General features: G+C 44.6%; 1 protein-coding gene and 1 long non-coding RNA gene across 34 annotated transcripts in view; one reads left to right on the forward strand and one right to left on the reverse strand.

The window, feature by feature from the left end:
• The window catches only part of NRXN1 (neurexin 1), a 1,023,765-nt gene that overhangs the window by 754,618 nt on the left and 247,128 nt on the right, over nt 1-22,019 (forward strand). For all 33 annotated transcript variants that reach the window (XM_079968418.1, XM_079968429.1, XM_079968424.1 and 30 more), the window contains one exon: nt 17,495-17,676. In XM_079968418.1, coding sequence (XP_079824544.1) covers nt 17,495-17,676 — 182 coding nt within the window. The remainder of the gene's footprint in view (nt 1-17,494; nt 17,677-22,019) is intronic.
• Nucleotides 1-22,019, reverse strand: part of LOC307211992 — a 964,702-nt gene that overhangs the window by 425,812 nt on the left and 516,871 nt on the right. The window lies entirely within an intron of this gene.

Raw genomic sequence — 22,019 nt, forward strand, 5'->3', positions numbered from 1 at the left:
GATTTCCCAGCCCATGAATTTTCAGTGGGGAATTTATTCGCGATGCTGATGAGGAAACTTTAGCGTCGTGAATTTAAAGGCTCTGTTTCCTCAGTTATTGCTCTGCAAATCAAATGAATTGTGAATGGCTGAGCAGGGCTCTACCAGAGTGCTTATTTAGGGTAGGTGATATAATCTTACCTGACAGCAATTAAAAGAATTCCGCGGCTTGTCCTGACAACTAATGGAGCCGGCGAAGCAAGTGCCTGTGTCTCTCTGTGTGTAGGGATAATATTGGCTCTTGTCATCCTTCTGAATGGTGGACCTTGTGTTCTTGATGAGGAGTTGTTGTTATTGTTGTTGCTATTGTTGTTGTTGCTGTTGTTGTTAGCACAAGTCTGAAGGGAAAACAGTGTGTGTGTGTGTGTGTGTGTGTGTGTGTGTGTGTTTCCAGCACTATAAGTATCTGTTTCTCTTGACGCACTCAAAGCAAGTCACACATTTTGAGCACTCTTGCTCTGTTCAGAGTTTCTTTAGCAAAGTCATTTCATTTCTTCAGCTGCTTTGATCAAAGCTACAAAGATCCTGCCTACCTCCTCCTCCCCTCCTCTTTTCCATTGTATCTCCTGCAAACGCTCCATTCACAGCTTACTAAGAACACAGATCTCAAATGGGCCGGTTGTGGGTTCTCTGCTCCATATTCCCTATCTCTCTTGGACTTTGTCTGAAAGTTGTCGTGTTTGTGTTTAACAGATAGTCTTTGCTTTGGTTTATGTATGTGCTGGAATGTATGTACCACAGTCTTATATGTGTCTACTTGGAAGTTAATAGGGATGGGGAGAAATTCAATCCAGCTTCCATTTAAAGGTGAATCTACCCAATTCTGACTTTCTGAAAAGCATTCAAAATCAGCACTTCTCTGAATTTTGCAATGCAGTTCGTCAGTCAAGGAACATGTAAAAAAAATGCACAGGGTGAAGTGTGTGTATCTCTCTATATAATAAAAATGTAAGAATGTCATCAGAGGATTTGTAGTCCTGCATCCCAATCCTGGATTTGCATGAAGTCTGGCTGGAGTAGGGGAACAAAAGTGAAGGCAAGTTGCATAGCAGCAGTGGACATGGCATGGAGGTGAGAAGAAAGAGACACTGAGAGGGGGGAAATGATGGTTTAAAACAACAACTTTGAGTAAAGTTGGAATGGTGGTTTTAAACAACGGCAGAGGTTTGAATAAAGAGCCTTCATAAAAAGGAGTATTTGAGACTCTGCATCCTTTATCTCCCACACACGGGGCAGTTGAGGAATGGAAGAGGGAGACATTTTAGTATAGTGAGAAGGAAGAGACACTTAAGGAGACAAAGGGGCTGCTTTAAACAATGACAAGGGTTTGAGTAAAGCACAAGTAGAGTGACACTGAGGGGGAAATAATGGTTTTAAATAGCAGCAGAGATTTGAGTGCAAATGAGTGCAAAGTGGGGCTGCAGAATATAAAAGCGGCTTCGGAAATCGGGTTTAGAAGGTGAAAAGTGAGCTTATTAGAAACAGGGATGGGGAGTTGAAGCTCTAGCGAGTTAATGTGGGAGAACTAAATTTAAGGTTGGAAAACTGTCAAAACTAACAATTATATATTTTGGAGCATAGCCCTAATGAGTTTGATGGAGCTTACTCCCGAGCAAGTGAGTAAAGTCAGCTTCAAAGTCTTATCTCTGAACATATGAATGTAAAGAGTGAGTGCCCTAAAACTTTGGCAACAATCTTAGCAACCGTCTGGGTGAACCAGATCTACTTTTGTAGGCTGCTAGACACAATTTTACACACACACACACACACACACACACACACAACATCTTAGGTATTGTTGTTGTTGTTTAGTCGTTTAGTCGTGTCCGACTGTTCGTGACCCTATGGACCAGAGCACGCCAGGCACTCCTGTCTTCCTGTACATCTTAGGTGTACTCCAAACAAATACAGTGGTACATACGCTTCATGTTACAGACTCTGTTAACCCAGAAATAGTGCTTCAGGTTAAGAAATAGTGCTTCAGGCAGCAGCAGGAGGCCCCATTAGCTAAAGTGGTGCTTCAGGTTAAGAACAGTTTCAGGTTAAGTACGGACCTCCAGAACAAATTAGGTATTTAACCTGAGGTTCCACTGTATGTGTGAATTGGCTCAAATGGCTATGATGAGCTGGCCTAAAGTTGCATGACAATTACTCTATGATCAGTTGGGAGCAGGGAGTGCTACTTCTCAGCTTCCACTTCATTTTGCTAGAAAAGCTTGAAAGTTCCTTGAAGTAGCAGTTGTTTGGCTTGCAAAACACCCCAGTTTTGCCAGGTGTTTCCTGTGGAGCTTCTACTCTCCCTGAAGTGGGACTGCCTAGCCATTTCAAGTAGACTATTAACAGATGGTGGAATCACTTGTTTGCTATCAGACTTGGTAAGATCCGAACTGGGTTCCTGGCGCCGCATTCTGCTGCTTGCCCCTTCAGCTGTGCCGGCCAGCCCCTTAACTGTACTCCTTCAGCATCTGGTGCAATAAATAAGTCATGAGGAACGAATCGGTAGGCATTGCAAGTGTTTCTGGTCCCTGGTGTGTAACACTCATTTATATTAATAGACAATTCAGTCAATATGCAAGCAGAAGTCCCTAAATTTCCAAGGCGAGAATGAAATTAGGCGGTTGCTAATGCTATATTTCAGTTTCACTTGTGAAAAGCACATATACGTATTTGTGTCCACACATGTGTGTGTGCGTGTGCAGAAACAGACATATGGGAGAGAGAGAGAGAGAGAGAGAGAGAGAGAGAGAGAGAGAGAATATAACGTAGTTTTTGCCCAAGAAAAATTACCGCAGCTTCAATAAACTTATCCTTAACTGACAGTACGGTGGGGAGAATGCAGGAGGGATGAGATCTTCCCTTATTTATAGATGTTTGACTTTTAATTTCCATCTGATGCCTTGGCAAGTATTCAAAGAAAGACACATTTTTCCTTGTTGCCGTTAATAGAATTATAAATGGAGTGGACTTTTTTTTTTTTATGTTGGCTCCCGCATGGCATTTTGCTGCAGTCTTCGGATTTGGGTAGAAGATAATTACATCATTTCTCCCGTATATTTAACAAGGCTATAGAAGGAAGGGTGCTACTTGGTTTGGGATTTTGTACAGAAACAAGCCACCAAGGAAAACCATACTAGCAGAAGAAATTGTCCAAAGGAATTGTATCAATCAAGGCAGGAATAGTGTGGCTACTGGATCATTCCTATGCAGAATTACTCAGAAGTAGGGTTTGGGGGAAGAAATTTGATTCACTTCTTATGTTAAGGCGAATCTGTCAAACTTGCATTTTCTGAAATAATATGAGAGATGAAACTCAGCCGCCCTCCAAAATTCTCGCTTTTCTGAATCTTCGTGCCGCAGCTCTCCAAGCATACCGTATTTACAAATATATATATAATAGCTGAAAGTGTATATAATAATGACTATGCTAGTGAAAATAACATACAAAACCCCTTATTCTTAGGAAACATGGTGTGTGTGTTTTTTTTGGGGGGGAATGTTGATATTAGTTAAAACCTCATACATACATGCATTTATTAGGAGAATTGTGACTAAAATGCCGAATTTTCATGAGGACATTTTTTTAAAAAAATAAAAAATACAAATTTGCTACAGAAATGTGGAGAACTGAATTTGAGATTGGAAAAATGAGGAACTGATCAGGGCTCAGTAAACCCTGAAAGCAGAGAGACTCCAGTGGATTAAGCGAATTAGGCCAATAGGTGTCCAATAGTCAAGAAGGTGGTTCTTGCAAATGCCGTAGAGGGAAGTGAGGGGCAGATGGGGCTCGTCAACCTGGGAAGGTGGCCCTTCTAGGAGAAGGAAAACTCTGGTCCTAAACCTCCACTGCCTTGCAGGATACCTTCGGGAGAAGAACAGGCTAAGCATTAAGCCCTATGCATATCTGGAGTGGAATCCCTAAGGCATGTTCCACCACGCTGACCACTCCTGCTGTGGAAGCAAGACAGGACAATTTCTGCATTGTGGGGGGCTGGACTAGACAACCCTCAGGGTCCCTTCCAACTCTATGATCCTATGATTTATGAGAGAGTCCACGTGAAACTGTTATGGACTAGAACAGACTTATCCATCCTGAGTTTCGGGGTGATGGTTTTTAGCACAGGTGGAGCATTTTTTAGACATTCATGTGCTTTTGGCATGCAGTGCTGTCAGCTGGGTTGAGTATGTGTGGATTGGGCCCAGGAGAAGAAAGTGTGCTGGGCCCTTGGGGTAACCCGAGCAACGCAGTCCAAGTCCGGTCCCGAATCCAAGGGTTCTGCAAGGAGTCAGTCCGACAGGGCCAAGGCAGGACACAAGGCAGGGTCAGGCACAGGGTCTCAGGCAGGTTCTAGCAAACAGCAACATTGCTCCCACAACCTGGGGCAGGGTCCGACAGCCTTTTATCTTTGTCGGGGTAACGGCCGGTCCTGATCCCCTGGTGACTCACCTCCCTGTCTTGCCCGAGGGTGAGCACTCCTCCTGCGAGTACTCAGGTCTCTCCTCCTCTCAGACCTCAGTCTCTGCAGCTCGGGAGATGTCGGTGGGTTACTGGACCCAGAGGCCGCCTCAGCCTCTCCTGACCCAACTGGTAGTGGAGCAGCTGTAAGTGATTGCCCAGCTGAAGCCAATGAGGTAATCCCCGCATCTGGAGCCAGGGCAGGCTCAGGCCCCTGACTTGGCCCAGCTGGTGCTTGTTGCAGGGGAACCTGTGCAGACTGGGGCTGTTCAGAATCAGGCCCCAGACTTGGTTCTGATGCTGCCTGAGGCAAAGGATCTGGTGCGGACTGAGACTCCTCTGGTTCTGAGTCCGAGCCCGAGTCCCAGGCTATCACAGAGAGCAGGTAGAGACAGTGGCATAGAGGTAGCAGGACCACTGGAATAAGGGGGTCACTGGTGGCATTTTTTACTGAAAATTCCCCAAACCCTGGAGCTGGCGTTAATCAGAACAAGCTGCCTTAGGATGCTGGTATCCCTTCTCAAAGAATACACGGCATCTGCAAGGTTGCTTTGAGAATAGGATATGATGGTTAAGGGCAGCAAGTTAGGGATTATGGGCTTGTTAACAGTCCTTGCAACTCGTGACACAGTTCAGCTTTGCTTCAGTAGCTATGCGGGTGGGTGGAGTTTTGCCATTGGTTTCAGTGATTATACTTTTGGAAGGAAATTTGGACTAAGATGTGGGCACACACACACACACACACACACACACACACACACCATTGTAGCTCTGCAGATCTGAAATTGATAGCAAGCCCAGCGCTGTATTAGAACAATTGTTTTGGTCCTTCATCTGCTTTAATAGTTAATGGGGAGAGCTGGACATTAAACTACTGTTTGGTCCCTGAGTAATGAATATTGCATTATTATATTTGCCTTTCCTGAAATACAAACACTAAGGAGCCTCTTCTCAAATGGCTTATAGCCTATTTTTGCATAACTAACACGGGAAGCTGAAAGAACAGTGGCTTTGTGGATTAGACAAAGGCAGGTCTAGTGTTCATCAACGCAGATTAATTAGACCGTTTTCTGAATCTCAGCTGGTGTTCGGGCCACGGGAGAGGTGGGCAAGGAGTCAAAAAGAGCATAGCTAAAGTGAAGCTCCTTTGAAAGAAAGTGGGCAGGAGGGAAGGAGAATTTTAATTCTATATCAGATTGCTTTTCAGGCATCTCCTTTATACCAAGCTATTCCTCTAGCCCATAGATAGTGTGGCTTTCCAGGAAAGCCTGACCGCAGCAGTCCATGCATGCCTGGGTAACCTCTGGACCGTAACTCTTGATTTGGGACTGCCTTTGTGTCTAGTCTGGATGCATTGGCCAGACTGCTTGCAGGAGCAGGCTATTGGCAACATGTCTCTCCATCGCCGAAAGATCTGTGTTACTTACAAGTTTGCAAGCAGGGCAGGATCAAAGTTATTGTGCTAATTCACAAAGCCCTAAACAACTTGGGCCCCAAATAACTTAATTCCTTATACCTGATTCCTTATGTCCTGAGTCGATCACTGCAGTCTTCTAATAGGGCACTTTTGATGATCCCATGTGCACCCAAACTCTGGGAACTGTTGCTCTGTTAGGGGGATAGGGGTCTCCTAACAACCCTCAGCACCCTTCACAGACCACAGCCCCCTGCAATTATTTTGGGGGAAGCCATGACTGTTTAAAGCAGCATCATAGTGAGTGCGGCTGGAGTGCCCAGCAAGAAGGAAGATGAAGAGGAAAAAATTTGCAACACAGAGATCTGGAACAAATCTTGTTCCCTGCCTTTGAATGCAGTTGTCATCTCCATCATGATGAAACAGATTTAGAGGCTGCCCCACCCTGGCCTGATTTGGAAGGTGATTTTGACCACATAAAATTGTCCATTACATGTGAGTGCATCCCTTAGATGCCTGGGGGGGTTATCAAGCACCCTCCTTGTCCTTGGAGTTTAAAAGGGGCTGACAGGTTTGCTTGCAAGGCATGCACACTGGCAATTTGCCATCCAGAGGCAGGTCAAGAGATTTGTGGTGCAGTCAAACCGGATTATTGATGTCACATTTGTTACACTTCTTTCCCCTAGAGTTTTAAAAGGAAAAGGCATGAGAGAGGGGGAGAGAGAGAGAAAGAGGAATGAATGAATACCAACACAGCTACTAAATAGATGATAAGAAGCTGCCTGGTTGCAAAATCAATTAGCTGCATTTGGTAATGCTATGCGTAGAGCGACGCCCAAAATGGAGGCGAGGAACTTGTAGCTCATTTATTGTGACACTTCAGACAAAGAGCTCATGGCAATTGGGAGGCAGCGGAGAGGCTTAACCACATGACAGCCCATATTTGTATCTCCAGACTGTTTCACCCACTGTCCTCGAGTGACTCGTCTGGACCATAAATAAATAAATAAAGTAGTGGTGGCTGAGAGTAGGCTAACATGACATTCCTTAAGCAGCAGCTAGCATTTTTGTGTAATACAAGTTGGAGCCATGCTGTTCGATGGTGCAATATATAGCCTCACCCACTAACAGGAGTGCTCCTGTTCAACGTTCCTGGCAGCCAAGCCTTCCTTGCTCTGGGATACTCAAGGCAACCTTCTCCAAACTGGTGTCTTCCAGGACTACAATTATCATCAACCTCATCCAGCAATAGTCAGGGAGGATGGGAACTGTAGGCCTACATCATCTGGACGGAATGAGTTTGGCTACCCTTGATCTAGGGCTCACATTTTGGGAGTGGGGAGAAGAGGGGTTTCCCACTTTGTTTTGAAGTTTATTTATTTATTTATTTTGTGTACCCACAAACTTTGAGGTCCCCTTGAGCATCCTGAAGACCCCTGAACCCCACTTTTTTGCTACAGTACTGTAGTTTGCTGTTGCTAGGAGAGTTAGGATGGAGATTCTAAAGACCACACTCACCTGCTTTGGTCATTGTGTATGTTTTTTGTTTTAAAAAACACTACTGCTACTACGACTAATAATGCTCTTTAAAGAATCAGAATATTTTCAGTACCCATGACCTCTGCAGCCTGACAACTCTCTGGGCCCCTGGGTGCCGAAGCACCCACAAAATTCCCCATGAAAGGGCTGGGCACCTGCAAGTTTTGGTGCCAGGGCTATGCACACACGGCCCCGGGCACCCACCGTCGCAGGGCCAAGTTGGCACTCCTGAGCCTATTCATGTGCATTCAAAATTTCTTGTTTTTTAAAAAAGTGTATGAATGTTAAACTTGGCTTTCCGATTCAAAAGATACAGCAGAGAGAAGGATGGATGGGTGGACAGATAGATAGTTTGTACATGCCAGTCTAAGTCTGTTGGAAGCACTCTGCTAGAAACCACAGGCATGGATAGGGCTTTTTTATTGAATCCTGTTTGTAGGCATCTGTGAGAACTGGGTTGGTGGACCAGATGGTATGATGCAGCAGGCCCTTATTATGTTTCTATCTCAGGGCTGGAGCACATCCTTTTGTCTTTAAGGATCTCAGGAAACAAACGTGGGCTCGAGAAAGATATTTGAGGTCCAGTTCATAAGTAGACAATGCTAGAATCGTGGTTCCACTAACTGTGGCAGCAGGACTTGGTAGCCGACAGTCATTTCTGCTAGCCAGCTGTGATATCCAATCCCAACATGATAGTGCATCTGCATTCGTTCATTCATTCATTGCATTTATTAGTTGGTGAATAAGCAGGCTTGTCTGGGCAAGGCACAATTAGAACAATTTATAATCGCAAGTCTGATAGATCCAGCAGCACAACTGTAAAGCAAGACAAGTAATTAAAAAGCGGAAATGATAATAATTTCAGGCATAATAAGGCAACCAAGCGCACTGTAACACCAGCCATTTGTCATTATTCCCATTTGTCAAACAAAATACCAGTTAAATCAGTAATAACTCAGCCTCCGGTTAATGAACACTGGACAGTCTTCTGGCATGTGTGCTTTAATTTTAATGTGTGATTCACTTCAAAACTTTTGATGATCTTTAAAACTGGTTTCTCCAAAAAGTTGCTGCTGCTTCTTCTAAAAAAAACACATATATTTTACAACATTTAAGTTTTCCTAGTATAAATAAATAAATAAATAAATAAATAAATAAAATGAGGCCAATAAGATTTAAAAAATAAAATAAAATAAATCCTACCTAAAATATCCCGTTGAAAACATGAAGTATGATAAAAGGAGGAGTCTTGCACCACCTTAAAGATTAAGGCTGCAACCCTAATAGTATGTACTCATAAATAAATGCTAATGAATTCACATGGGCCTACTCCCAGCTGGGCTGCAGCAAAGTAGCCTCTCTGCTGGTCCCTGTGGGTGAAGTGGAGCACAGCTGATGCCAAGTGGGGGCTTGCAGAGACTCAACCTCCAGCCAAAGCTTGTAGTAATCTATAGCTGATCATCCTCCCACCTGCAGTAGCCAGTGGGAAGCCCCCCAAATGAGACTTTTCAGGGCAGTATTCTAGAGGCTTTGAATCAGTGGGATTCGTGCCCCCCCCCCGGCCTGCAGTAAAGATGGGTGAGAAATCACCTCACCACATTCCACCTTGACCAGCAAGAGTCAGCAAGGCTTCAAAAGCTGCGCCGACTCCACCGTTCCAATCGACCCTGCTGGGAGTGCCCTGGCTGCTTTCTTTGGTTTTTGGTTGGCTTAATATGGGTAGAATGAGTTTTCATAGGCTAGGTTTTGCTTCTCAGATACAATTTTCCAAGTATGAGCACTGAAGCTCTAACCATGTTTTTTAAAACAAAACCAAACCAAACATCCAAAAAATTGTGATCAAACTAGACTATGGAGATGGAGATCTTTCATTCCCACTCAACAGAATCTTGAGGTTTAAAACCAGCAGCCTGCTTAATGCAACTGCAAAGAGATGCTACTTTGCTCTTAAGGATGCAAGACAATCCAACTGCATCGGGCCAATAGTCCAGAATCCTGTTCTCACGGTGGCCAACCAGATGCCTGTGGGAAACCAGAAAAAAGGAATCAAACACAAGAGTGCTTTGCCTTCCTTTGCTTTCTGGCACCTGGCATTCAGAAGCACTGCAGCTCCAGCTGTAGAGGCACAGCCTAGCCACCATGGTCAGTAGCCATCAATAGCACTCTCCTCTGTAAATCTGTTGAATCCTTTTTAAAAGCTATCCAAGTTGGTAGGCATCACCAATGAGTTATGTAGCTTGACTATGCATTGCTTGAGATGTGTGGTGAGAAAGTCCATGATCTGGGAAGAAGGTGCAGACCAGATGAAGATGCAATCCAGTTGACCTGGATTGTTGGCTGGGTTTGTTAGCACATTCATAAACCCCAAAAAGGTTTTATTTAGTGATATGAAACCCAATGAATACACAGGGAAGGTCTCTGTTCAGAAGTCACATCTCCATAACAACAACAACAAAAGCTTGTTAACTGTGCAGTGTCTCCCACAAATCAGTGGCATCTTTCATAGGTTTGCTGCATCATCATCATCATCATCATCATTATTAATTTATATCCCGCCCATCTGGCTGGGTTTCCCCAGCCACTCTGGGCGGCTTCGAACAAAGTATTAAAATTCAGTGGTCTGTTAAACATTAAAAGCTTCCCTAAACAGGGCTGCCTTCAGATGTCTTCTAAAAGTCTGGTGGTTGTTCTTTTCTTTGACATCTGATGGGAGGGCGTTCCACAGGGCGGGTGCCACTACTGAGAAGGCCCTCTGCCTGGTTCCCTGTAACTTGGCTTCTCGCAATGAGGGAACCACCAGAAGGCCCTCGGCGCTGGACCTCAGTGTCCGGGCTGAACGATAGGGGTGGAGACACTCCTTCAGGTATACTGGACCGAGGCCGTTTAGGGCTTTAAAGGTCAGCACCAACACTTTGAATTGAATGGTTGCAATCACAGGACTATTGAAACAAGTTGTTGTTCTTCCATTCATTATTTTGTCCACTGCAAACTGGTCAACCCCATAAAACCATTGACTGTATTTATATATTACAAGCTGCATTTTAGTATAGGAGAAAATCTCTCTTTCTGTATCCCCCAATGCTCTCCATGTAGTTGCTGTTGCCTATACAAGACACAGGCCTTGGCAACAACTGGGGACCCACGAAGCTTATATTAGCCTATCACCCGTAGAAAATGGACCAAGAGGAGCTTAAAAAGAAAGCCTCCTTTTGCTTTGGAGAGCAAATACCTAGTTCAGTAGTGGAGCACGTACTTTCATGCAGGAAATCCCAGCTTCAGGCCCTGTTGAAGCTGTCGGAAGGATCAGGTGATTGGCAACAGACACTGCCAAGGAAGCACTACCAGCCTGAGTCAACACAGTTGGCTTAGACAGGCGAAAAGGCAGACCCGGTAGAAAGCAGCTAGCTATTGGGTTCCAGGAAACTATGTGGCCACAATATATGGTTAGGGTTATTTTTGACATAGTGAACACCATAGCAAGAGCTAATGTAGTGGTGTTGGACAAGGACCTGGGAAACCAGAATTCAAATCCCCACTCAGCCATGAAGCTCACTGGGTGACCTTGGGCCAGTCACTCCTCTCAGCCTAACCTACCTCACAATGTTGTTGTTTTTTTTTGGGGGGGGGATTAAAGGAGGAGGGAGAGAACCCTGTGGACCACCTTGAGCTACTTGGAGGAAAAAGCAGAACATAAATGCAATAAACAGACAAACAGATGTCACATGGGCCTGGGGTTGTGATGTCTTCTTGGGCTGCAGCTCAGTGGCTCTTTGTACGCAGAAAGTTCCCAGGTCCAATGCTCAGCATCTTCAGAGTAACAACATTTGCGTGGCATCATATTGGCTATCCCTTACTTAAAGGCTTGGATCACCCAAGCATGGTGGACCATGGCTCAGTGTAGTGATGGCTTGGACATGTATTCCATCATTCATTAAATGTCGCTGAAGAACAGGGGAGTTGGCCAAGATGGCGCCGAGGCAAGTCACGCTCCCCGGCGCTCCACGGCACTCACTTTTATTCTTTTAAAACTTTATCTCAATTGCCCTCCGGATGCCAATTTTTAACAAGCGGAAAACATTTTAAAGACTTCGAGTACTTTTACAATTCCTGCTGGCTCTGCAAGCTTCAGCTTGTCTGCAGCTTGTCTCAGCCTGCTCCCTCCCTCCTTATCAGCTGCCCGGTCAAGGCTGCCAGAGAGGAGAGATCGCTGCTGCCTGAACTGAGAGCAGAGAGAGAAGTGAACTGCTTACCCGGCCAACGGTGTCTGGAAAAGGAGGGTAAGGAGAGACACGACGGTGAGCCTGGCTTTGAGACTGGCCCATAGACACCCAGCTCTGCTACCCCGGCGCTCAGTTTTATTCTTTTAAAACCGTATCTTAATTGCCTCCGGAGGCCAACTTTTAACAAACGGAAAACACTTTAAAGACTTTGAGTACTTTTACAATTCCTGCTGGCTCTGCGAGCTTCAGCTTGTCTTCAGCTTGTCTCAGCCTGCTCCCTCCCTCCTTATCAGCTGCCCGGTCAAGGTTACCAGGGAGGAGAGAATGCTGCTGCCTGTACTGAGAGCAGAGAGAGAAGAGGTCTAAAGATAGAACTGTGAACTCCTTAACCGACCAACGGTACCTGTAAAAGGAGGGAAGTTTTTAATCTACACAATAACTCTATAAAAGTGCATCGGATAGGACCTTCTGGAGGATTGGCAACTGGCTTCAGCAAGATTTTGTTCTGGGCCTGGCCTTATGTGGTAGGCCTTGAAAGACTGCTTAGACGGGCAAAACTCACGCTTGTAAATGCTTCCACCCTTGCAATTACAGCCCTGATTACGGGGGGAAACTTCGAACTTGCTATAACAAATGTTTATCTTCCTCCTGGAGGCAACATTGCAGACTTATACAATAAATGGGGAATCTTGGAGGAACATCTTACTCTTTGTTACTCCAAATACCCCAATATACCCAATGTTATAGCAGGGGATTTCAATGCTCGCATTGCAACAAACTGGGAGTCCTTAATCAAAGCCAAATGGTGGATAACCCCAGAATTCATTAATGACCTCTCCCTCCATAATCAAAGACTTTCCAAAGACAAAAGGGTAAATGAAGCAGGAACCCTTCTTTACCAATTGGTACTACGTCTAAACTTAGTGATTCTAAACGGGAACTGTCCACCTGACGTACCGGGTGAGTTCACACACATAAGCTCCTCTGCAAATAGTGTCCTGGACTATATGCTAGTATCTCATGATATATTCCCCAAATTTTCCCATTTTAAAGTTGAAAATATTCAACTGAGCGACCGCTTACCGTTGGTCGCCACAATGATTATAGACTGGACCCCAGATGGAAACAGACATCCAACACATTTGATTACGAACTCAGTATTGCAAGTCAAAAGTGTAAAATGGTCCGAACTACAGGCTCAAAAATACTCAGCATATTTCCAACAAGGTCTAAAACAAGCATATTCAGGCTTAATTGAGGATTATTATGATTATGACCAAACTCTAAGACTATTTTCGAATCTGTCGGAAGATCTAACGTCTTTTTTCTCTGTCCCGACGCATAAAATAAATTGAACACAAAGGAAGATAGGTGCATTGTGGTTCAACAGTGCTTGTAAACAGGCTAGACAACTTCTTGGTAACATCTACAAAGAGTATAAAGCCTCTGGGGCAACGGTCTTGCCAAAAGAATATTTCCAAGCAAAATCGGCCTACAAGCAAATTCAAAAGCGAGCCAGACTGGAATGGCAAGCAAATCAATGGCGGGCAATTATAGAAGCCTCATCATCACGGAACTCCAGACAATTTTGGCTCCTGGTAAATAAAAGAACTAAAAGATACCCTCTAACTATCATTCCCGCCCTGGTTTGGGAATCTTACTTAAAAAATTACTTTGCCACAACTGACTGTATTGTTAACACAAGAGACGAATCTCAAGATCAGCTTCCCCTCTGGCCCCCCACCGATCCGGAAGACATCCATAACTTGATCGTTAAACTCAAAACAGGGAAAGCGCCTGGGCCAGACCTGATCCCGGCAGAAGCTATAAAATACCACGCAGACTGGTGGGCCAAAGTCCTGGCGACCATCTTTGATGCCGTGAACAACTCTGGAAAGATCCCGGAAGTATGGAAGGACGCTGTTATCGTTCCAATCCACAAAAAGGGCTCACCAGATGTCCCGGGAAATTACAGAAACATCAGTCTGCTCTCAATAGTGGGGAAACTGTATGCCCGCTTCCTGTTGAACAGACTCACCCAATGGGCCGAAGAGAAAAAATTAATTGGGCCCGAACAAGCTGGATTCCGCCCCAAACAGTCAACAATTAATCATATTCTAATTTTACAGCATCTTGCCTGGAAATACTCCACCCCAAAGGGTGGTCAACTCTGTGTGGCATTCATTGACCTAAAGGCAGCATTCGATAGTATCCCCAGGAGCATCCTCTGGGAAAAACTCACCCGCTGGGGCATCGACAGAAGGCTTCTCTGGCTAATAATCAAACTCCATGAGAATTCAGCGGCTAGAGTGAGATTCACCCCGGAGGGTGATCTCACCAATTCAATTCCCATTAACAGAGGTGTCCGACAGGGTTGTATATTGGCTCCACTCCTGTTCAATCTGTTCATAAGCGACATGAGGACTCCCCTAATAGAGGCCCAAAAAAGGATTCATACACCCCGCCTAGCACTTTATCGCTGCTCTTTGTTACTATATGCGGATGATGCAGTCATTCTTTCTTTTTCTAGAGTAGGTCTCAGGAGGGCCTTAAATTTTTTTGGATCATATTGTAACGCAAATTCCCTTACAATTAATTATGGAAAATCTAAGATCCTCATCTTCTCAAAGAGCCGGAAACTCCATAATTGGAGAATTGATGGGAGAGTCATCGAACAAGTCTATAGATTCCAGTATTTGGGAGTTTGGTTACAACATAACCTTAGATGGAAGGCCCACGTAGCCTATGTTACAAATAGAGCCAAAGCTATCTCCTGGGCGATCTTGCGATTCTTCTTCACCGATGGGGCCCTTCATATCCCATCGGCGTTGAAAGTCTTCAAGGCCAAGGTGATCCCGACAATTGCTTATGCCATCTCAATTTGGGGGACTTTTGTCAACCTATCTCACCTGGAGGTTATTCAAAATCAGTTTTTAACAGGGATATTGAAACTGCCCAACTGTGTAAGTAATACAGCGTTACGCATGGAACTTAATACTGTATCCCTGGAAAATGCTCTGTGGAAGCACATACTTTGTCACTGGTTATCTCTATGGCACAATCTCCCAAACTTGTACTTGATACAATGTATGTGGAGAGATGATTTCCAGAGCCCATGGGTAAAAAATTTACAGCTGAAAATTACGGCAATGGGAATTTCCCCATCCAAATTACTAGAGCAGGACATAGTTCCAGCTAAAAGAACAGTAACCTGTAAACTAGAGGAGATGGACTTGCAGCAGAAAATGGTCTTGGGCAATGGTACCTGCTCACCTCTAAATCTTGGTTTATTACCCCTCTTAAGGCTCCCAAACTATTTGAATTCCTTAACTTCTTCAGCTCATAGATATGCCTTTGTAAAGGCAAGATTCAACACCTTCCCATCGAACGTGCTGAGAAACAGATTCTGCAATGGACAGATATCGCTCTTATGTGATTGTAATTGTGGGGCACTGGAATCGTTGCATCACATAATTCTTGACTGTGCTTTTCACTTACCGGCCAGGAGCAAGTTTCTTGCTCAATATCTAAAGGGAATTGCCGATGATACGATTGAAGCCAAACTGAGATATCTACTAATTGATGATGACCCCCTAAGATCACTCATGGTTGCCAGATTCTTGATCAGCATCCTATCCCTAAAGAAGAGAAACGGACTCCTGTGTGGCTCGGATAATCCCTTTAAACCATGATCTATGTTTTAGGATGTAATTAGGTGATATCACCATTGATATCCTTGATTAATTTATGAGCAGAGGGCGATGTTTAGGTTACAAATTTACTGTAATGTATGATGGTGGTCCTTGTTTTTGGTTCTGCTTTGGCTTCTGTTTGTCTTTTGTAAGTTTTAGCGGTTTTAAATTTGGAGGTTTAAGTATATTATGTTGGTATGAAACTGTCGTGTGACGGGCCAATGGCCGTAATAAAGATCAATACAATACAATAGTGCTGAAGAACAGGAACTCACAACATTTTTCTTTTTTAAAAAAATGGGTTTCAGTGGAGTAATTTCACACATTCAGCTGATAAACACCAAAGGCTGATTTGCACATGCAAATTTGCTGCATTAAGTGATGGGTTAAGTGACTGGGTGAGTCACTGCTGATCAAATTATTATATGTTACAGATTTAATATATTTCCCAGAAATGGAAAGCATGTAAACACACATGCATAATAAACAAAATGGCCTGTGAGCTTCAAATCAGAGAGGAAAATTGTGACCCTCCAGATGTTTTGGGGCTACAGCTATCTTCATCCCTGACAGTTGACCATGCTAGGAGGGGCTGATGGGAGTTGGAGTCTCAATTTCTGTAAGGCCAGTGGTTCCTCAGGAGCTAGGAGCATGGCTTTGTGTGTTGAGCAGTTAAGGCTACAATCCTAACCACACTTAACTTGAGAGTAAGCCCCTGTTGAACTCAGTAGGACTTGCTGCTGCTGAGACACGGATAAGATTGTGTTGTATGTCTAAGGTGAGACTATCCTTGACAGGACAACAAAGGAAACTGAGATTTGAGGGTGTTTGTCAGAGGGTCAGTGTGCTGAGACTATAATTCCTGAAATATTTCTTAAACCTAATTTTCTCATAGAACATACATACATAGAACATACATCCTGAAGGCCACAGAGAGGTTAGGCTGGCCTCAACTAGAGCCAGGGCTTTTTCGGCTGTGGCTCCAATCTGGTGGAATGCTCTATCACAAGAGACTAGGGCCCTGCGGGACTTGACATCTTTCCGCAGGGTCTGCAAGACAGAGCTGTTCCACCAGGCCTTTGGTCCAGGCACAGCCTGACTCCCTCCTTTGGCAATCTTCACAGAACTTTAGCCTAATGGTTGCCATCAATTTGAGTTGAATTAATTTTATAATGAAATGATTTTAGAATGTTGTACTATTGTTGTTAGCCGCCCTGAGCCCGGCTTCAGCTGGGGAGGGCGGGATATAAATAAAAATTATTATTATTTGTCAGGGACTCAGCGGGAGCGCAGGGAGGAGAGGAGATGGAAAGCGAGGGGGAGCAATCCGAGGGCAGCGTAGGAGAATATGACAGCAGCCCGATAGATTCCATGAGCCTCTCCAGCGAATCGGAAGATTCACAGAAGGGGGCGCCGATGGGCAGGGCAAGGGGCGACCCAAGGGGGACACCCCAGAAGCAAGGGGCCAGCGGGGACTCCCAGAGCAGCAGTTGGAAATCAGGAACAGCTTCCCCACCAGAGCGTAGTGGGGGGGAGGAATCCCAGGTGTCAGAGCCCACATATGCACCACCAGCGAGAGAAGAGGAGTCAGGGTTGACCACGCCTCCATCGGAGAGCGAGTTAACGGTTAAGAGGAAAGTTGCAGGCTGGGCGCGCGCGCCAAGTTCAAAGGTACAGGCGAGCGGCACAGAAGGTAGCCCGGATAGGGAACCAGGTCCTAAAGCCCGCCGGAAGGAGGGGCAAGAATCGTCAGGGTCAGCATCAGAGGAGTCCAGGAAGGATGAGACCCTAGCGGGCAGGAGGGCCCAGAGGAGAAAGGAACTTAGGAAGAGGTGGAGCAAAGCGAGAGTCTTAAACTGGTGTGGAGGGGGAGGAGACTCAGACAGGACTTCGCCGGTCTAAGGTCGGGACGTAGAGCTGCACGCTGCGGCTTTAAAATGGAGACTGAATCTCAATAAAGACTTTTGTACATAACTACAGCCTAGCGTTGGTCCTCTGTGAGCTGGGACCTGGAGGCAGCTCTGACATTATTATTATTATTATTATTATTATTATTATTATTATTATTATTATTGAAAGAAAGAAAAGTTTAAGTCCAAAACCCCTATGTAATATTTTTTCTTTCTCTCTCTTACAGCGGGAACGACATACATATTTAGCAAAGGAGGTGGACAGATCACATATACATGGCCTCCCAATGATAGGCCCAGCACGCGAGCAGATAGACTGGCGATAGGGTTCAGCACAGTTCAGAAAGAAGCCGTCTTGGTGCGAGTGGATAGCTCTACTGGGCTCGGAGATTATCTAGAGCTACACATCGTAAGTACCATCAGCAAAATGCAAAGTTGCTATTTCTCTGTGTGTTTAGATTCCAGCTTCTGCTATGTTGCTATTTCTGCAATGTTGCTATTTCTCTGTGTGTTTCGATTCCAGCTTCTGCTATGGCTATTACAATGCTATCCTTTCCTGAAATTGATTTCCTGCCATTGAGTAATGTTCTTTGGGTTGTTTCTTTTCTTTTCTTTTTTCCAAATGCGGTTAAGTGATTTATACATTTCAATCCAATTTTTGGAAGAGATTTTGGCATTGAGAGACTAATCCTATTGGTTAAGAGCAAAATGAAGGATTTAAAACCATTTTAGCCCCGCTGACTTCAGTGGGATTTAACAAGGCTGCAGATTGGGTTCTGAATCACTTTGGAAAAACCGGAGCTTCCCTTTTGGCTACTGCAGTGATTTTTGACACCTGAATAATTTGACGAGTTATATACTTGGTTGTGAGGATGGAGCGTAATTAAGATTCAGGCCTGCTTAGAATATTCCAGTCACTTGGTGCATATGTATTTTTTTTCTTACTGAAAGCCTCACAGCTTTTGGCAGGCAGAATCCTCCTTCCAAATCCAATCTGAAAAATAATGTAAAGTAACTGGATTCATTTCCCTGAACTCTTTAATGCCAAAGACCGCCCTGAGGTTGCAAGTGTTTCCATGCATGTGTGATGCATCCTAGACAACATTAAGAGGAACTAAAGCTCTGATCTGTGGTGAACATATCACATCCACACTGAAAAGGCATTTATTATTGCCTCACTGTGGGAGGGGGCTGTACCAGCAGATCTGAAGGAGGCGGTAGCATGCGCCTCCATTAAGAGGACATTCCTGGACCACGAAGTGTTCCACAACTGTTACCCAGTTGCTAATATTCAACTTGGGGCCAAGTTGCCTGAGAAGGTGCTTGGATGGAATTTCAGTGTAGCTTCAGGCTTGATTTGGGGACTGAAATTGCCCTGGTTGATGACCTGTGGTAGGTGAGGGTCACATGGGCTCTAGATTTGGCAACTTTTGGTACTTTTCTCCACTTCTGGACCACTGCTGGGAGATGGGGGCCACTGCCTTGCTGCAGTTTTGCTCCTATATCCAAAGGCTTTGAGTGACTGTTGTTTGGCCCCCAGTGGGAATTATCCCATGGTTTTCTGTACAGCTCAGTCTTGTCACCTTTGCTGTTTAACATCCATATGAAGCCACTGGGAGTTGTCATCAGGAGATCTGAGTAGAGATTCCATCCATATGCTGATGGCCACCAGCTGTATCACTGTGTAGCATCAGTACCAAGTGAGGTGGTGCAGGTACTGAACCATTGTCTGGAGGTGATATTGGGCTGGATGTTGGCCACTGAGTTGAAGCTGAATCCAGACAAGATGGAGGTTCTCTAGATGAATGGTTTGCATATATGGGAGCAGGCAAAATCACCTCTTTGGGCTGGGGGAGGAGTCACATTTCCCTTGAATGAGCAGGCATGTGGGTGTCATAAATTGTCATTCTCAGTGACTATGGATGCCTATGCCTGGCTTCAGAGGGTGTGCCAACTCTAGCCATTTCTGTATGGCTATTTCTGGACAGGGGTAGCCTAATGATGGTCAGCCATGTTCTTGCTGTTGTAATGCATTATGCTGTTAGTGCATAATACAGTCTGAGTCCAGTCCAAAATAGATCTGTGGGGGGAAACCATCCATAATCCAGGATGCGTATCATCCATTTTGAGAGGTAACCATCATCATTGTTATCAATGATAGTAACATATTGCAGTTCAATTTATATGAACGTCAGGGGAGGATATATTAGTCCCAGCAGATTTGCAAAGGAATCTGTCAAAGGAATGGTAATGATCGCATTTGGCCGGGTGCATTGTTAATCCTGATGAGAGCCGACTGATCTCGCCATTACTGTGCAGTGATAAATTTTGAGCAGAAAACACAGTTGTCACCCTGAAAAGTCTAGCTGGGCAATTTCAAGTTGCCTTAGAGCAAATAAGTAGCAATCACCATGGAAAGTGTCTGGATTTTTATGGCATCATAAATAAATGATCAGTTGAGATAAACTTAACTAGGGCAGCCGGGGATTTTAGCAGTTTAGATTAATCTCAACTTTGTTAATATATTAAGTTTGAGTTTGATTTAACAACCTTGCTACTTCCTTTGCCGAGGATGGAATAGTTCCTCTTGCAAGAAATTACTTATTGATCTATTAGCAATTTACACTTTTACCCTCGCAAAAAAACGTTCTATAGTGATTATTCCCAAATTGCATTGTGCCATCCTGGTGAATTATGCGATTTCCTCTATTGCATACAACACTTCCCCAACCTCCCAAGCTTCTCCACATCCCTCACATTCATGCCAGCCTATGTTGCCTGCAATTACACTGACCAGCTGATATAATGCAGCAACCTTAGGGGCAGCTAAAACAGCATGGCAGGACTTGGTTCTAAATTTGGTGTTGCACTCATGTCCTGTTTTCAGGCTTCACATGGGTTGTCTGTTGTGGGAACAGGATGTTGAAATAAATAGGCTGCTGACCTGATCCAGCAGATGCCCTTCTTAATGTTGCATGGACAATCTAGGGTGGTAGAAAGGTGGAGATTTCCCCTTTGGAATCTGTGGCTTGAATTGCCACGTGAAGTTGCAGCATCTTGAGAAGATAGGAAGGGCATAACATCCTGCTTACACATTTCTTCAGAGTAAAATATCTGCACCTGAAAATGCCTTTATAGAGGGAAAGGGCCATAACTCTGTAGTAGAACACAAGATCTGCATGTAGAAGATTTCAGTTAAAACCCCTGGCATCTCTAGGCAGGTCTGAGAAAGACACCTGAGATGTTGAGAAAGACACCCCAGATGTTGTTGGACTACAACTCCCATCATTCCTAGCCAGCATGACCAGTGGTCAGGGATGATGGGAGCTGTAGTCCAACAACATCTGGGGACCCACAGGTTGAGAACCAGTGAGCTAGATGGAACAATGCTGAAACAATCAGCTACCTGTATTATCTTCTGGGACAGCCACTTGTCAGTCTAATCCTATATTGTCTGTTCTGACTGGCAGCAGTCCTTTGGAGTCTCAGGAAGAGGGGGCATTACCTGCCACTCAATGCCAGGGATTGAATTTAGGACCATATATGTTACAGACCAGTGTTACACATTTCTGCTATGTGCAGTTCCTCACAGCGGCAGAGGAAGCTGCTCGGGCGCCTGGGGAACGTGCCCAGGGGTGGGGTGAGCTGCCCATAGGGGTGGGGTGCACCACGGGGCCTCCGGAGTCTGTCTGCCTCCTTCCACTCAGCTGCCCTACAGCTGGGGGGAGGCAGTGCAGAGCCTGCGCACGCCCAAGCTACTGCGTCTCTCCCAGGAGAGACGTGTGGCTTGGGTGCGCTGTGGGCCCCACGGTGAGTGCCGCCCGCATTTTGTCACCCCCTCAGTGGTGACACCCAGGGCAAACCACCCCCAGCGCACCCCCCTTCCTCTGCCCCTGGTTCCTCATTCAGTATATATGTTTTAACAACACCACAAACTTTTGTTCTGGAAACAGACAGCAAGTTTAATCAGAGGAATAAAAAAACAGACCTACACGTTTTACAAAGATTGATGTGAACAGAATCCAAGCTGATGGTAATTTGCTTCCTGATTGCTACTTGACCATTTGAATCAGCCTTTAATGCTAGACTAGAAACACAATTTACTTACCTAGCAATAGTCTTCCCAGATTAACTATTGCTAAACAGGGAACATTTTAAAGGACTCTGTCATTTATTACTCTTCCAAATCTTCAGCACAACAGACCCTGGAACAAAACCGATTTTTCTGAGCAGAGCCATAATTGTACAGAAGAACTTTATATTGCATGGGAATTGACATTAGCACTGGTTTAAGAAAAAAAGTTTTGAACCCTATTAGCAAAGCTTCCAAAGTTCTCTTTCATCTCAAATTATGTTGAATCTCAAATGAAAAGGCTTGTTGACACAGATTCCGAAATTATTGCGTTATGCAAAAATATGTTTATGTGTTTATTTGCATGCATACCTTTGGTTTGATGGTTTATTGAGGGCACTTCTGTTTGCAGTTGGAGAGAGTGCGGAAGTAAAATGGGATTTTTAGGCACAGTCCTAGTTAAGTGTCCCTTGCACATCAGGTATCTTTTCCATTGTGCTGTATTTGATAGTCCAATGTTGTGGCTTACTAACTTGTTAACATTTTAGCAGAAACCACTGTCATGTGAAAGTATTTCCCCCCCTCTCTCTTTGTAGAAAATAATTCATTGGATCTTGAGCAACCTGGTCTGCATTAGAGGCGTCTTTGCTCCAAAATATTCTTGCTGCACATTTCCAGAA

This window comes from Podarcis cretensis, assembly GCF_951804945.1.
Source record: "Podarcis cretensis genome assembly, chromosome: 3".
Taxonomy (NCBI): domain Eukaryota; kingdom Metazoa; phylum Chordata; class Lepidosauria; order Squamata; family Lacertidae; genus Podarcis; species Podarcis cretensis.